The sequence below is a fragment of the Ahaetulla prasina genome, chromosome 3 (assembly GCF_028640845.1).
Source record: "Ahaetulla prasina isolate Xishuangbanna chromosome 3, ASM2864084v1, whole genome shotgun sequence".
NCBI classification, from domain to species: domain Eukaryota; kingdom Metazoa; phylum Chordata; class Lepidosauria; order Squamata; family Colubridae; genus Ahaetulla; species Ahaetulla prasina.
The window spans coordinates 46766219-46781929 of NC_080541.1; the positions used below are offsets into that span (position 1 = coordinate 46766219).

A 15711-nucleotide genomic window follows, 5' to 3' on the forward strand; every position below is an offset into this window, starting at 1 on the left:
CACCAGAGGCCCTGGTGAAAGGCTGTGCAGTTCATTTTTGCCTTTAGAATATGCATTTGATTAAAATTCTTTTAATATCATTACTTTATTACCTATGCTAACTTGATTTGCAAATTATCAAAAGAGGTTTTTATATGCATCCGTTAGCAGGTGGAACAGTTATGATGTTAGGCTTGTCAGTTGGAAAGCCAACAGCCCAGGTTGGAGAACCGAGACCAGTGAGACAGGGAGAGCCCCCATTCTCGCCCCAGCTCCTGCGAGTAGATAAATAGGCAGTACTTCGGTGGGAAGGTAAGAGTGCTCTGTGATGTCATGCTGGCCACATAAGTGAAAATATTTTCTCACAGTGCTGGCTCAATGGCCTTGAAATGGAGATGAGCAGCATCCCCTATAGTTAGCTGTGACTAGGGGAATAAAATCCGCAGAGACTCCTCTACCTTTTACCTGTTAGCATACTTGGAATGGCTTACATTTTTCAGGGGTATATCCATTTATTAAAACTAAAATAACTGAAGATAAAGTGAGAGCATATTAGACATAACAGCAGGTCTGGCTATTCATTTCTCTTCTTAATCCATTTTGGAATGATGTCCCCTCTGAATATCAAGCTCCCATTCTGAAGATGTTCTCTCAGGCCTTGGAGTAGGACAGATGGAACTCCCCTGGATATGATGTTTTCGATATGTTGCCTGGATTGCTATCTTGTAATAATCGTCTATGTTTGTTTGTTTGTTGTAATTTCTTATTCTGTAATTTAATTTGTAATTTATTTCTGTAATTTCTACTTGATTGTTTTTTGTTGCTTTTTATTTTTATGAGCTGCCCATACTTAGTTGATATCAGATATGAACTCTGAATGACAACATATCTATATGAATCTATCTAAATATTGATCTCATTGGAAGAATCAGGTAGTGACTCATGGAAAAAACAATTTCTGTCTGGTGCCCCATCAAATTGGAATGTGTTCCTTCAGAAAATCTACCTGATATCCCAACAGGTTTTTCTCAACTACTCTGTGAAGACATTAATAAATGCCTTTATTATGCTAAGTGTGCTACGGATACTAGGTAGGTTGTTTTAATTGTAGTTCACTTGTTTTAGGATCTTTGGCAATGCTTTACAATGTTTGTTTAATTGTTTTCATTAAAATGTTAAATGATCTTAGGTCATTGTGTGGAAAGACAAAATAGAAACATTTCAAAAACAGTCTCTGTTTTACTTATTCATTAAATTTTTATACCGACCATCTCTCTTATAATGTGACTATGTGAAGACGATCTTTGCAAGGGCTTCTGATCAGCAACTGCTACAGTGGGGGTTGCTACCGGTTCACTCCAGATTGGGTGAACCTATAGCGGTGGCAGCGGGAGACTCTGCCCACCTGCCTGGATGCTTCTGCGCATGCGCACAAGCACGCGAGTGCATGAGCACCCACGAGCGAACTGGTAGTGACGGATTTTGAAACCCGCCCCTGAACTGCTAGGAAACTTCTTGTCCATGCAGTGTCTTTTTGCTACAAGTGATCTCTGTCTCTCTCCCCCCTCGTCTCTTTTTCTGTCTGTCTCTCTCTCCAGCTCCATCTGATCCACTGGAACACTACCATGTATCACAGTATTGATGAAGCAGTCGGAAAGAAGAATGGTATAGCCATTATTGCCTTATTTGTGCAGGTAATTTTCCTTCTCTTTGCCATGATGGTTTATTGTCTCTTAATTGCAGTTTCATTGCAATAATGCCTGGTGGGTGAAACTCTGGGTGTCAATTCCTCCCTTCAACAGCTATCACAGAAACAAAAGCAGATTGTCATTATGTCAGTTATACTCTATGTCTTTTGGCAATACAAACCCCTTTCATTTAAGCTGCAGATGCCACTTAAGTTTGTGTTTTATAAGTGAATGAACTTATAAAAGTTGATCTGTGTGAACTGGACTCATAATTCCTCTTCAAGCTGTTGGAACAAATATATAAAAGACTTCTGAGTCCTTCTGAGGACACTAATTGTATGTTTGTTTCAAAAATATTGATGTGTGCATTGACCATACCAGAATCTTGGTCAGTATCCTTATGGAGGGAGCCTACATACATACAGTTGTGTTCTAAGCCTTGTCTCCTTCACTTTGACATTTACCATGCATCAATCAGGATATAGCCAATCCTGGCAGTGGTCTAAAGCAGGAGTCTCTAGCCTTGGCAGCTTTAAGACTTGTGAACTTCAACTCCCAGAGTTCCAGCTTTGCTGGCTGTGGAATTCTGGGAATTGAAGTCCACAAGTCTTAAAGTTGCCAAGGTTGGAGACCCCTGGTCTAAAGAGTGAGCAAGGTGGCAGTTTTCAGTCTCTTGCTGGTAGAGTAGAAAGGGTTGTATTTTTTTAAAAAAATCTTTTTAAAAAAGATTATTATTTTACTTTTGTTGTAGATTTTTGTAACTTGCACTGTAGCCTTTGGAAATGATCACGTTTTCTTTCCCTTACACAAATGCTAGGTAGAAGCAAAAAGTTAGACTTTTCTGTATATCTTTGGTGCCATTTTGTGGTTATTTTGATTTGTGTAGTACATGTGACCATAGCTCACGGCTGGTGGTTCGGAGAACTGGTAGCAATGGCAGCTCGAGACTCTGCCCACCCACCCAGTCGTCGTTACTTCCTGGTTTTAACTAGGAAGTAACCTAGTTTAACCTAGTTTAACTGGTTTTAACTAGGAAGTAACCTGTTTTTACCCTCTGTGCATGCGCAGAAGGGTTTGCGCATGCGCAGAGGATCAACGTGTGCACTTCCGAACCGGGAGGGAAAGTAAATAGTTTTCATCCCTGGTTCAAAGCTATGATGGCCTTGGAAAAAGTAACTCATAATCCATATTTTCACTTTCAGCCATTGCACTCATCAAGGTCATGTAATCACAATTCAGGTTCTGGCAACTGGCTTATATTTATGACTATTTTGTAGAGCCATGTGGTCATGATTTGCAGCATTTTTGCTAATTTTTGGCAAAGAATACCCATGGAGAAGTTGAATTTGCTTAATGACCTGGTGATTTGCTTAACGCCCACTGAAAAATTATTGTAAAAATGGATCTGACTCAACTTACAACTGCAAAGACTTATGAGGAAAATTAAAATCCCAATTGTAGTTGTAAATCAAGGACTACCTACAGCAGGGGTGTCAAACTCACGTCATCATAGCAGCATCACGTGACTTATTGGGACTTTTCCCTTCTTCACTAAATTGGGCAAGGGCGTGGCCAGCCAATGACACATGCGGCCTGTGGGCTGGGAGTTTGACAGCCCTGACCTATAGTGTAATAGTGGATGCAAATAGAAATGCTTCTTTAAGAACCATATTTGAATGCTTTTTTGTAGACTTCTATTTTTTATGTTCTTAAATTCTTTGGAGACTTAGGTGTTTGATTGGAAAGATGTATGGCTCTAATGCATAGAGGACTTCTAAAAATAATGAAAATTTGGTCTCCTAAAGGACTCTATAATTGCTTTGGAAGCTGTTATCCAATTTCTTCAGATCTAACCTTGGAATTACTCAGAAAGTTAAATTAAATTGTTAAATAAATCTCTTTAACTTATTACTCCATCCCATTCTCGGTTCAATGTAACCTTTTTTTGCAGAAGTAGGTATTTTTACCTTAATTGAAAATATCTCTCCACTTGATCCTTAAGTGCTGCATGTCCTATGATTAAGAACCAATTGGGTGAATGCCAAGCTCATTTCATGGAAAACACACACATTTATAAGTACATGTTATATAATTACGAGCACCTAGGTACAAATTCTGGTACAAATTTCTGCCAACCTAGCAGTTCGAAAGCATGTAAAAAATGCAAGTAGAAAAAGAGGGACCACCTTTGGTGGGAAGGTAAAAGCATTCCATGCACCTTTGGCGTTTAGTCATGCCGGCCACATGACCACGGAGATATCTTGGACAGTGCTGGCTCTTCGGCTTTGAAATGGAGAGGAGCACCACCCCCTAGAGTTGGGAATGACTAGCACATATGTGCAAGGGGAACCTTTACTTTACCTTTAGGTACAAATAACAATTGACTGTAGGATGAGGTACATATTTCCACTTCTGTCAATATATTAAATCAGTAGTTCCCACAAAAACCACTTTCACAGCTCCAAAATAGAGCTAATGTACTATCATATCCATTATCAACAACAAAAGATAATAAGAGCACAGTGATTTTGTATTTCGTTTTCTTTATATGAATTGATGGAGCAGAACTGTATCTGTGAATCAGCAGGAGTGCTCTCTACTGGTTGAACAAAAGGGTTAATTCCCATTTTCCCATGGCCCTCCTTCAGATCATTAAATTTAGTTCATATAGAACATTTTTTTAATGGTGCTGAGGAAATTTTAAGTACTCTTCAATGAGTGGACTTTTATAGAAATCTTCGATCAACTGAAGGATATGCCTATGCAATCTGCTGCCTAGGTGCCAATAATTAACAAGCAACTTCAAGACCCCTCCTCTCTCCTCATATATTTTAATGAGGATCTGCATAGCCTTTCAAGCAAATGATAATTCACAGTCATCGCTGCCAGAATTCTGCGTGAACATATGGAGTTGTGCATGTCTGTGGGATATTTAAGAGTTGTAGATATTTGAATAGATTTTTTTTTCAAGGCTTTAGTCAAAACAGTCTAATTAGATTTTATGCTGATTAATAAAAACAAAAATATTAATCAATGATTTCTATTTATATGTTGACCTCTCTGGTATCTATCATTTTCATATTGCGGTTTGGCTTCAGAATGCAAGTTTCGCTGTTATGAATGAAATGCAGTCTACAGTTTAGAGCTGCTTCTACCCCATAATCACTTGGATGTATTTGCAGCTCAATTAATGGTAGTTACATGATTCTAGTGTTTTATTCTTATGGCCAAACCAAACCAAATCCAACTAAACTGAGCACAGCAAATGTGCAAGATATTGGTGAAGGTTGTTTAACTTATGCAAATGTTTCCTGCCCTTAAGTTCAGGCCTTTAAATCAGCTTCCAAAGTGTGTTTATATTTTTCATTTTTTTTAATATCCAAAATTTTGAGAACAACCTTAATTTTGTGCAATAATCTGATGGAGTTTTGAATGTTCTCTCATTTCCCTTCCCAGAAACTGTACACTTTAACCTGAAAAAAATAGAAACTTAACTACTGAACACATCCAACCAAAGGGAAGCGATCACTATTCTGTGTAACTGATTCCATAATTTCAATTTCAAATCTTTATTGTCAGTGCACAACATATGTACAATGAGATTGGTTAGTGCACCCCCCTCAACACAATACAACTCACAGTAAAGACAGAAAATCCCTAACCCAATAAATCATATTAATAAAACACCCAGTCCTATTGTACCAGTGTGAACATGTTACACATTGCGCCGGCCTTGCAGTCCATCATACTACGTAGTTATGATGTTATTTCTCATTCAGGAGTCTGACAGCCCATGGATAAAAACTGTTCTTCAGCCTGTTTGTGTGGCTGGCTATATTTCTATATCTCCTTCCTGATGGTAAAGAAGTGATGACCAGGGTGAGAGTCATCCCTGAGAATTTTCCTCACTCTTCTAAGGCAGCTAGCCCTAATCAAACTGTCTTCTGTAGTATAGAGCAGGAATGTCAAACTCAATTTCACTGAGGGCAGCATCAGGGTTTTTTGACCTTGAGGGGCCGGGGTGTGTGTGTGGCCAGGGGACGTGGCCAGCTCGACATTACTCATTGAGACTCTTTTTGGCCGTGGCGGCCTCCTACAACCCTCTGTCAGCAAAAACAGACTCGGAGAGGCTGCACGAAGCCTGCCTGAGCTCTGTTTTCGCTGGCAGAGGCACTTCAAGCCAGTCTTTTGCCATTTCCAGGAGGGGCTCGTGGGCCTTGAGTTTGACACCCCTGTTATAGAGTTTTTAATTTTAGTTGGATTGTGCTTTTCTGTCATTTTAATCTGCTACTCTACATCCACCACCTTTGTTTTTAAAAAAATATTTTTATTAATTAAGTATAATAAAAATAATAAATCCAAACTTAGCACTAAGAACCCACCAAGAATTCACCAAGCATTTCATTTATTCTCATGTGTGCTTTATTACTATTATACATTTCTATAGACCATCATTTATCTACATAGTTCCAGAAGAGGTATACTTTCAGTCCCCTCTATCTTCCCATTTTTCTGATAACTCTTAGAAGGTGTTCTGTCATATATCTGACCATTATTCATGGCATACACCAGGGGTGGGTTCCACTTACCTTTACTACTGGTTCGCAGCCGGAGTACACGCAGAAGCTTCTGTGCATGGGCAGATCACCCATGATGACGTCATGGCGGGTGGGCAGAGCCTCGTGCTGGTTTTACTACCGGTTCTATAGAACCGGACCGAACTGGGAGCAACCAACCACTGGCATACCGCACAATTCATCAGCATTTGTTTAAGTTCTTTATAACAGTGAATTATCAGTTTCTCTTTGTCTTTTATAGAGCTGTATCTGATGCTGTCTCTGATTCTGCCATATCTGTTTTTTCCCTTGAATATTCTGCCTTATCTTCAGGGATCTAAAACCTGTTGTTGTTGTTGTTGTTTAGTTACAGCAGTGTAGAATGCCTTTTGTATCCTTTGCTACTGGCTGTTACTCTAACCCGCTGTCCTTGTTTCTCTTCCCGCCTTTATTGAGAGTTTCTCCTATTATGTGTTTCTGTTGTGGGGGATTCATTTTCCTTAATTGATATTAAGGAAAAGATGAATGAGGTCATCTTATCATTCAAAGTATGGCCATTTGCTATCGTGAACCATTGTTTTTTCTTCAAGGGCTGCTATGAACTTGCTTTTGCTTCAAATACTATTTTCAGGCAGGAAGACAACTATGCCACAAGCATTGTGGGTTTTAATAGCCTATAGTTGTTTATTAATCTTCATTTTTGCTTCTTAGGATACCATTAATATTAAAACTTTTATTTGTTCTTTTTCCCTTCTTGGTGTCTCACATTACCTGATTGAACTTAACTTATTAGCAGTCCCTTTAACTCATTCCTTGGAACCTTATATTCTTCATGTTTCTGCCAACATTTATTTATTCATTCAATTTCATTCAGTTCAATTCATTCAGTTTGTCAAGTCTGGCACACTTAACAAAGGACCATAGATCTGGAGTAATAGAAGGAACTTCAATGAAACCAGCTGATTTTTAAAAATCCCATTCAAACTCAGTGTGGAATAGTTTTTTTCTCTCTAATTCATACACATATACATTCTTGCAATTAAGATATTATAGAATAACATTATAAATATACACATGACATGTATTTTATATACAATTATATAAAAAGGTGGGATAAAAAAAATCTAATAATACTCGTGATTAACTACCTGTATAGAATTGCGATATATACAATATCTGCATGGAATCTTTAACTGCTGATTATGCAGTTACTTTATAGCTTCATAGATAAGAAGTCCATGGCAGTTCATACCTTATTCAGTAAAGAATCATGCAAGGTCATCTTGGAAAATTAAATTACTTTTTCCTAGCCTTCCTGACCCACTGAGTTTTATTTCCTTTTTTCTCTGTTTTGTCCTTTCATAGCAGATGTAAGTTAAATGAGGAAAGGACAAAACAGAGAAGAAAGAAATGAGACTCAGTGGGTTGGGAAGGTTGGGAAAGAGTAATTTAATTTTCCTAATTACACTGTAAAATACTCTGGATAAGTCTGGTAGTTACTTCCTTGCAACCTGTCAAATAGCATTCTTGTTGTGAGGATATAATAGAGGTAAATTCTCTTGAACTCTTTAGAAGGAAGATGGTTTTTCATGTAAGAAACAATAACACGAATGTTTTGAACTTCACATAAGAATAATAACATATATACATAATAAATAACATTACTTGTTTTTAGTTTGATATACCAAAGTGTCAGAGAATAATGTGTTGTTTGCCCCAGGGATCTCCAACCTTGGCAACTTTAAGACTTCTGGACTTCGACTTCCAGAATTCCTCTTTGCTGGCTGAGGAATTCTGGAAGTTGAAGTCCAGAAGTCTTAAATTTGCCAAGGTTGGAGACCTCTGAGTTAACCTATTTCAGAGCTAGAATAACCTCTATTATATTTCGGTATTTATTATTGGTTTTATTTCAGATAGGAAAGGAACATTCAGGCCTAAAGGCTGTGACTGAGATTCTGCAAGACATTCAGTATAAGGTAAAATATCTTCAATTTACAACTGGGGATAAGGGACTTCATGTGATTGAATTTGTACAGAAATGGAATGTATAGCAGTCATTTATTTAATTTACTTCTTTTTTCTCCTCAACTAAATATCCAAAATATTGAAATATCAATTGCAATTCTGTATTGAAAATCACATTTGACATTAACATTGATTAATAAAAAAGACAAACATCTTTATAATCAAGACAGAGGCAGCTAGAATGTAAACTTTAATTTGATAACCAATGAAAATATGCTTAATTTACAAATATGCTTCCAGTCTAGAAGCCATAAACAACTTTAGAGATTTTAATGTTTTTAGTGTTTTAATGTTTTTTACTGGTTTTATTGTTTTAAACTGTTTTTAGGATTTTAATTGTAATATATGTTTCTGAATTGTGAGCCCCCCCAAAGTCATTTGCTATAGAAATCAATCAATCAATTAATCAATCAATCAATCAAACAAACAAACAAACAAACAATCAAATAAAATAAGCTAAAAATCTATAAGCGCTCCAAAATAGGGACATGCTTTCACAGGTGTAGTAAAAATAAGCTATCTCACAATTCCCAATTCCAGTTTACCAGTTAACGCCTGTTTTATCTGGATTAAACTTTTATTTGTTCTGTGTCTTCTAGTTATTATTGAACTTAGGCAATTATAAATGGTAGGATTGTTGGATTTGGATTCTAAAATTCTATAGGCCTACTAATGATACCCCTTTCAAAACCCTGGATGACCCTACCCCCACCCCCACCCCAAATAATCTTGAACAGAAGGGAGGCAAAATAAAATCATATGGCTCATCATATCTCAGTATCAGCATACCTTCAGAACTTGGCTTGAGAGAAGGGAACAGTACTCTTGCAAAATAGTGACCCCAGAGATCAATCCCTCCAGACAGTCCAAAAGTATACCATTTGTGAATAGTCTTCTACTATAGCCCTGTGTAGGAATTTTAGGTACTGAACCTGCAGTAAACATTTACAGTAGGGAAGATTTTCCAGACGTTTGTTTGTAACTATATTGGTTTCCATATTGCTAGAATTGGATTATGTGAAACATTTAATTGTATGTTTTGAACATTCTACATTTGTAGTATCCAGCAGTCCTCTCTAGATCAAGTCATTGTTTTCAATTAAGAGTATTTCAATTTTCAATCAAATTTCAATCACTTCGATATTGTCAGAGATTGATAGATATCTTAAGGGTAACCAAATCCATCCTGAACAATGATGCGACATTTTGAACCTACCTACCTACCTACCTACCTACCTTCCTTTCCTTCCTTCCTTCCTTCCTTCCTGCCTGCCTGCAGAAATTACAATCCACTTTTTCCTAAATGCACAACTTTTTTGTTTAAAAACTAGAAACAGTCTGGATTCTATTAACTTTTCAGGGCAACTCCAAGACAATACCTTGCTTCAATCCTAACACATTATTACCAGGTGAGTGCTTTTTAGTTTTGTTAATAGTTAGAGTCTTTGCATAAAAGTGGGATATGAATAAAATTAAACTGCTGTCAAGTTATCAACTTTGACCAATAGTTTTGATTTAACTGAACTGTTAACAAATATAGCTCTGAACACAAAACACTTCAGCGTTCTGTAATCTAGTTATACTCTAGCAACATTGAGGCTGCAACTTCAGCTAGTCATTCTCAGAGTAGCAAATCCATTCTCAACAAGAGATCATCAGGATGGGAATACTGGTATAACCAGTGGTGGGATTCAGCTAGTTTACACCACTTCGGGAGAACCGGTTGTTAACTTTCTGAGCAGTTTGGCAAACTGGTTGTTGGAAGAAATCATTAGGGCAGAGAACCGGTTGTTAAATTACTTGAATCCCACCACTGGGTATAGCCCATTATAACCAAAGTCTTGAGGAAAACATTATGTGTGGAATCCTCACCAGGTAACATTTTTACTCTTCACAGAATTGAAACACATTTTTCAAAACATTTGCCCTTGTATTACATCAAAGTATAATACCAATAGAATTCAGGCAGGTAATATCTCAGTTGGCAATTATATATATAATAGTTTCACAGTACATTTATTGGGTCCGTATTCTGGAATTCATTTTTTTAGGTTGGAAATAAAGTAAGTTACTGTTCTTTCTATAGATATATGAAATTATTATGAATGGAATGTATGAGGGGGTTTTTTGTTTGGTTTTTTTTTTTTTTTGCCCAGGACTATTTAGCAGAATGTAATTGAGATTCTGAGTTTTATACTTTTTTTTTTTTTTTTTGCCCAGGACTATTTAGCAGAATGTAATTGAGTTTTATACTTATATTTTCCATGCACCATAACTATGAAATACATGCTTATAGATAACTAACTGGACTTGCAGACCATTGTGAGGTCTTGGGACTCTTCCTTTGTCATTGTCCAAGTATTGTTGATATTTAAATATATATGTATTTCTTAACACAATAAATAGTTGAGCACACAAGGTTTCATTAATTAAAAATCATAAATCTCAAATAATTTAGGTAAACCTGTTGTAATAAAAAGGTTTGTTGTTTGGAGAAATTACAAAACATCATAATACCCATAAACATTATTTACCATTATTAAAATTAAGAGAAAAAGACATAAAAGAGGCACATAATTGAAACAAAAATCTCCTTATTAATCATCTAATACCAGACAGGTAGTATTCTTGAGTTATTATTTTCTTCATTTCCAAAGACACAGATCTGAGAAATCTGTGACTATAATGGCACATTCTTGGGGCAATGTATCCAGGGGTGAAATGCTACCAGTTCGCACCAGTTCGGGTGAACCGGTAGTTAAAAAAAACTACCGGTTCATCTGAACCAGTATTTCCGACAATCAGCTGTGTTGCGTGATTTATATTCGCTAGAAAGCAGGAAATCCTGCTTTCTAGTGAATCTAAATCGCGCGGGACAGCTGTTCTCATCCCCCGCTGTTCTACTTACCTCCAAAAGGCTCCTTTTTCTGTGCGAAACCCGCGTTTGGTGTGCAATGTGCATGCGTGCACATGCAGTGCGTGTTTGGTGTGCACTGTGCATGCACGTGCAGCGTGTTTGGTGCACACTGCACATGCATGCATGCATTCATAGTGTGTATTTGACATGCTCTGCGCATGCATGCACGCAGCATGCATTTGGCATGCACCACTCATGCGCGGGCAGCGAACCAATGACAATCCGTGGATGATTTCATCACTGAATGTATTAATAGATTTCCTTGTAATTAGTCCACTTTAAGGTGATGAACATGATGGATGCCATTATAGATAGAATAGATAGAATTATGAGCAAATTCAACTGGGATAAAAGAGTCACAAAGGAATTAAATCTGATAAAGTCAATGCATTCCATCAATCTTTAGGTAACTCTGGATCCAGTTTGGCTCTTTTAAATGTTAACTAACTGATATACGTGTATGTGTGATGAAATGTTGAGAGATAATAAAATATTGTTAGATTTTGATATTATTTCTAGGCATTTCATAGCATTTTAGAAAAGAATGCAAACATTTCATGAATTTTTGGTTATTTTACAATTTTTCAGCAATGATGATGATGATGATGATGATATCTATGTGATTAGGGATGAAACATGTAACATTGATACCCATTGTCATTGCAGCACTTGGTACCATGTCCAATAATTTTATAAAATATATCAAGAAATTGCAGCTTCCTGCAATAACAGCAGCAGAACTGCAAAAAACTGAGCTACTTGGAACATCGTACATTTTAAGAAGATACTTGGTTGATACCTAGGATGCTGTCAGCAACCCGTATTAACCAATAATGCCATTCAGTGGTATTTGTGATACATTTTTAAATGTTCAGTTGACTGAGTTTCATGGTTAATGGATAATGACGATAATAATAATTATAATAATAGCAGTAGTAATAATAATAACAATAACAATAACAACAACAACAACAACAACAACAACAACAACAGCAATATGGAGGTGAACATGGGAAACCTCTTGAAAACAATAAGATTGAAAGCAGAATATCAAAAGGGAACAAAAGAAGCCTATGCACAGTCAATAGGACTGTGAAGGAAAGGCAAACACAAAATGGAGCTGGTTGAGATCAGGGGTGCTGAAGAAAGAAACTGGAGGCTTCATTTTGGCTGCTCAAGAACAAGTGTTTCAAACTAATTCCATGAAAACAAAATTCAACCTGTTAGTAACAACAGCAAATATTGCTTATGCAATGCGAAGGATGAAACAGTGGTTCATCTTATCAGTGGCTGCAGAAAAATTTCTCAGACTGATTATTTACAACGTCATGATCAAATTGCCAAAATCATACATTTGCCAGAAGTTTGGGTTTGAATGTAGTAAAAATCACTGGGAACATCAAGTTGACAGAGTTCTTGAAAATGAACAGGTGGAGGTTCCTGTGGAACTTTCGGATCCAAACAGACAAATTTCTGGCCCATAATATGCCTGACATCACTATTGTGGAAAAGAAATAAAATTTATTGCTATCGCAATACCAGGTGATGCACAAATTGAAGAGAAACAGCTACGAAAAATTACAAAACATTGAAGTTGAGTGACTAAGGAGGAAGAAATCAATGGTTGTTCCCACAGTAATAGGAGCCCTTAGAGCAGCGGTGTCAAACTCTTATCGTCATGCTGGCATCACGTGATGTATTGTGACTTTTTTCTGTTCACTAAAATGGGCATGGGTGTGGCCAGTGTGTGACGCATCCGGCCTTCAAGATGCGAGTTTGGCAGCCCTCCCTTAGAGCAATACCCAAAAGATTGCCTAGATACATGGACATTTTGAACTTATTAGCACTGAATAGTCTGACTTTGCAAAAAAACTGCCTATATACTCAGACATTACCTTAAAAGCTCTTCGGTCCTTGGTTGAACTGTTGGTTGAATTTGAACTGTTAAGTTTTTACCACTCCCAGGCTGTGAATCGAATTGAAGATTAAATCTTAAATAATAGTAATAATAATATCAAACAGCACCTAATGTCTCATGTTCCTTTGGATTTAAATAAGATATTTTCTACTTAAATAACATATTTCTACTTAAAGCTACAGGATAGATGGTAAAATTGGCTGACAAATTCCAAACCTAGTTTTCATCTGACTTTAAACTTTTTAAAAATCTTTTCTAATTTCTACAGTAGCACCAATATTCAGATTAATCTGCACAGTTGTTTGATCTGTAGCTTATAACAACCACCTTCCTCCACTTTGAGCTTCAGCATTATTTGTTTGAAATGAAAGAACACCCTCCATCTGTTTTTAAATTTTGTCCCTCTAATTCCATTATTTAAGTACATTAGATAATTGTGTGATGGTGTTTTTCAACCAAACATGGTAAAGTTTTATACATATTTACTTAGTAATAGATTTCAGTAGGAATTAGAGAACTATTTACATGTGAGGAAGCTCGATTGAACATGGTAGGGACTTCAAGAACATATGCAAAAGAAAAATTGTTAGGAAGAAAAGGTCAGCAGCATTAAATTTGTACACTTGTTTAGGATTATTCTGAAAAGTGAAAGAAGACGATTAAAACTGAAGCTGTTAGTAGAGGGTTGGAAATGAAAGCTATGAAGGCACAAAACATCAGAAAAGCCAATTTGCACAAATATCATACATCCATGTCTTGAGTTCAGTGCAATAGGTGGATAACTGGGCTATTTCAGATATTTTTCTTGTTAGAAGTTCATATAGGATGTCCACAAACTGGAGGTACCAAACTAGAGGAAGCTTTGTGGTTGCCCTGCTTTCTGTTTGAAATAATTCTAATGGAAACGATTGCTTTTATAAGAGCTATCCTCGGAAGCATATCACCATGTTTTCTGTTGCATTCTGCTAGATCAGTCTACACAAACCTCTCTGTGCTGCAAGATGAACTAGGGATCAAATCCTTTTATGAGATACTTCCTAGAGACACTGTTTGAACAGCTGTAGGTTGCATGCAGTAAAATGATCTAATTTCTTCAAATATGTTTACATTATTGCTTTCAAACCAAGGTATTCATTCAATTTCAGATCCACTGCTAAGAGACTATTGGGTGTATGAAGGCTCTCTCACGGTCCCACCCTGCAGTGAAGGTGTTACGTGGATCATATTTAGATATCCTTTAACTATATCCCAAGTTCAGGTAATGGTTGTTCTTATGACCACAGCCTGAAATTCTCAGTGAAAGGTTACAGCATGCAAATATATTGCAAGGCATTACATTTGCTTTTTCCTGGAAATCTCATTAAATTGACCAGTTTATGGCTTTTAAAATAAAGGTTAAATCATTTGTGTTATTAAAATGGAAAGGTCAGAAATGAAGAACTGTTGTTACCATTTTGTTCGTGTATTATAAATATAAAAACGTACTACGAAAGAAAAACAGAAAAGTAGAGGGGAAAAGAGAAATAAATAAATAAATGCCCAGTAGTTTTCTTAAAAAAAAACAACTTTATGCTTGTTTCCCTTAAAATAAATACTAGCAGATGTTTGAACAGATGTGCAAAATAACCTTATTTGTGTACTGGGGACTTAATGCAATACTACCCAGTAGCTGCTGGCTAGTTTTGCTCCCCAGAGCCATTTCAACCAGTGCCAGCATGTTCCATAGCTAACACAGAATTCATGTGAGTCTAGGCAGTGGTGAAATCCAATTTTTTTTACTACTGGTTCTGTGGGTGTGGCTTGATGGGCGTGGTGTGGCTTGATGGGCGTGGCTTGATGGGCATGGCAGGGAAAGAATACTGCAAAATCTCCATTCCCACCCCATTCTAGGGGAAGGATATTGCAAAATCTCCATTACCATCCCACTCTGGGGGCAGCCAGAGGTGGTATTTGCCAGTTCTCTGAACTACTCAAAATTTCCACTACCGGTTCTCCAGAACCTGTCAAAACCTGCTGGATTTCACCCCTGAGTCTAGGCAACAATTACATACAATTCTCTCTTCATGAAAAACTTTGGTTTCTGCCTCTCTGAAAGGACTTTTTTCCCCCAATGACTGATATTTTCTCACTAGCATGACACAGTAATTCTAGAATAATTTTTCTCCTTTTTTCTGTTTTGCTTTTTCTCTCCTATGTTTCAAAAATAAAAGACTTTGAAACACTCAAGAAGCTATCCTTTTCCTATTTGAAATGTAATTCCCCATCTCAACTGCAGGGTGCACAATCTGGAGCCCTTTATTATGAAGTTAAATAATTTCTGGCTAGAGTTCCATTAGATTTGTTTTCCAAAATTTAAAAAATCTGATCATAAAGAACTTAAATCCATATTCAGAATTACAGGTCCTGCTGGAAAAGAAGATATGTTTCAATAGTACACTATATCTAACACTGAATTAATAAATGTCTTTTAGTTCTTTTCCTTCACTTCAACTCTTTGGGTTTAAAAACTTCATCCATATAAAGGAAAACTACTAAACAAAATAAATTCCATAAAAAATCATTTGCTTACATTGTCCCAATGATTCATTTTAAAAGCATATTGTTCACTGAGAGCATATGCACCAAGAC

At 36.7% G+C, this 15711-nt stretch overlaps 1 protein-coding gene across 3 annotated transcripts in view; it reads left to right on the top strand.

The window, feature by feature from the left end:
- CA8 (carbonic anhydrase 8) overlaps positions 1–15711 on the top strand; it is a 49905-nt gene that overhangs the window by 25358 nt on the left and 8836 nt on the right. The window contains exons 4-7 of one of the 3 annotated variants that reach the window (XM_058178282.1): positions 1578–1673; positions 8137–8199; positions 9609–9657; positions 14229–14341. In XM_058178282.1, coding sequence (XP_058034265.1) covers positions 1578–1673; positions 8137–8199; positions 9609–9657; positions 14229–14341 — 321 coding nt within the window. The remainder of the gene's footprint in view (positions 1–1577; positions 1674–8136; positions 8200–9608; positions 9658–14228; positions 14342–15711) is intronic. The other 2 variants (XR_009154585.1, XM_058178283.1) reach the window with 2 other exon arrangements.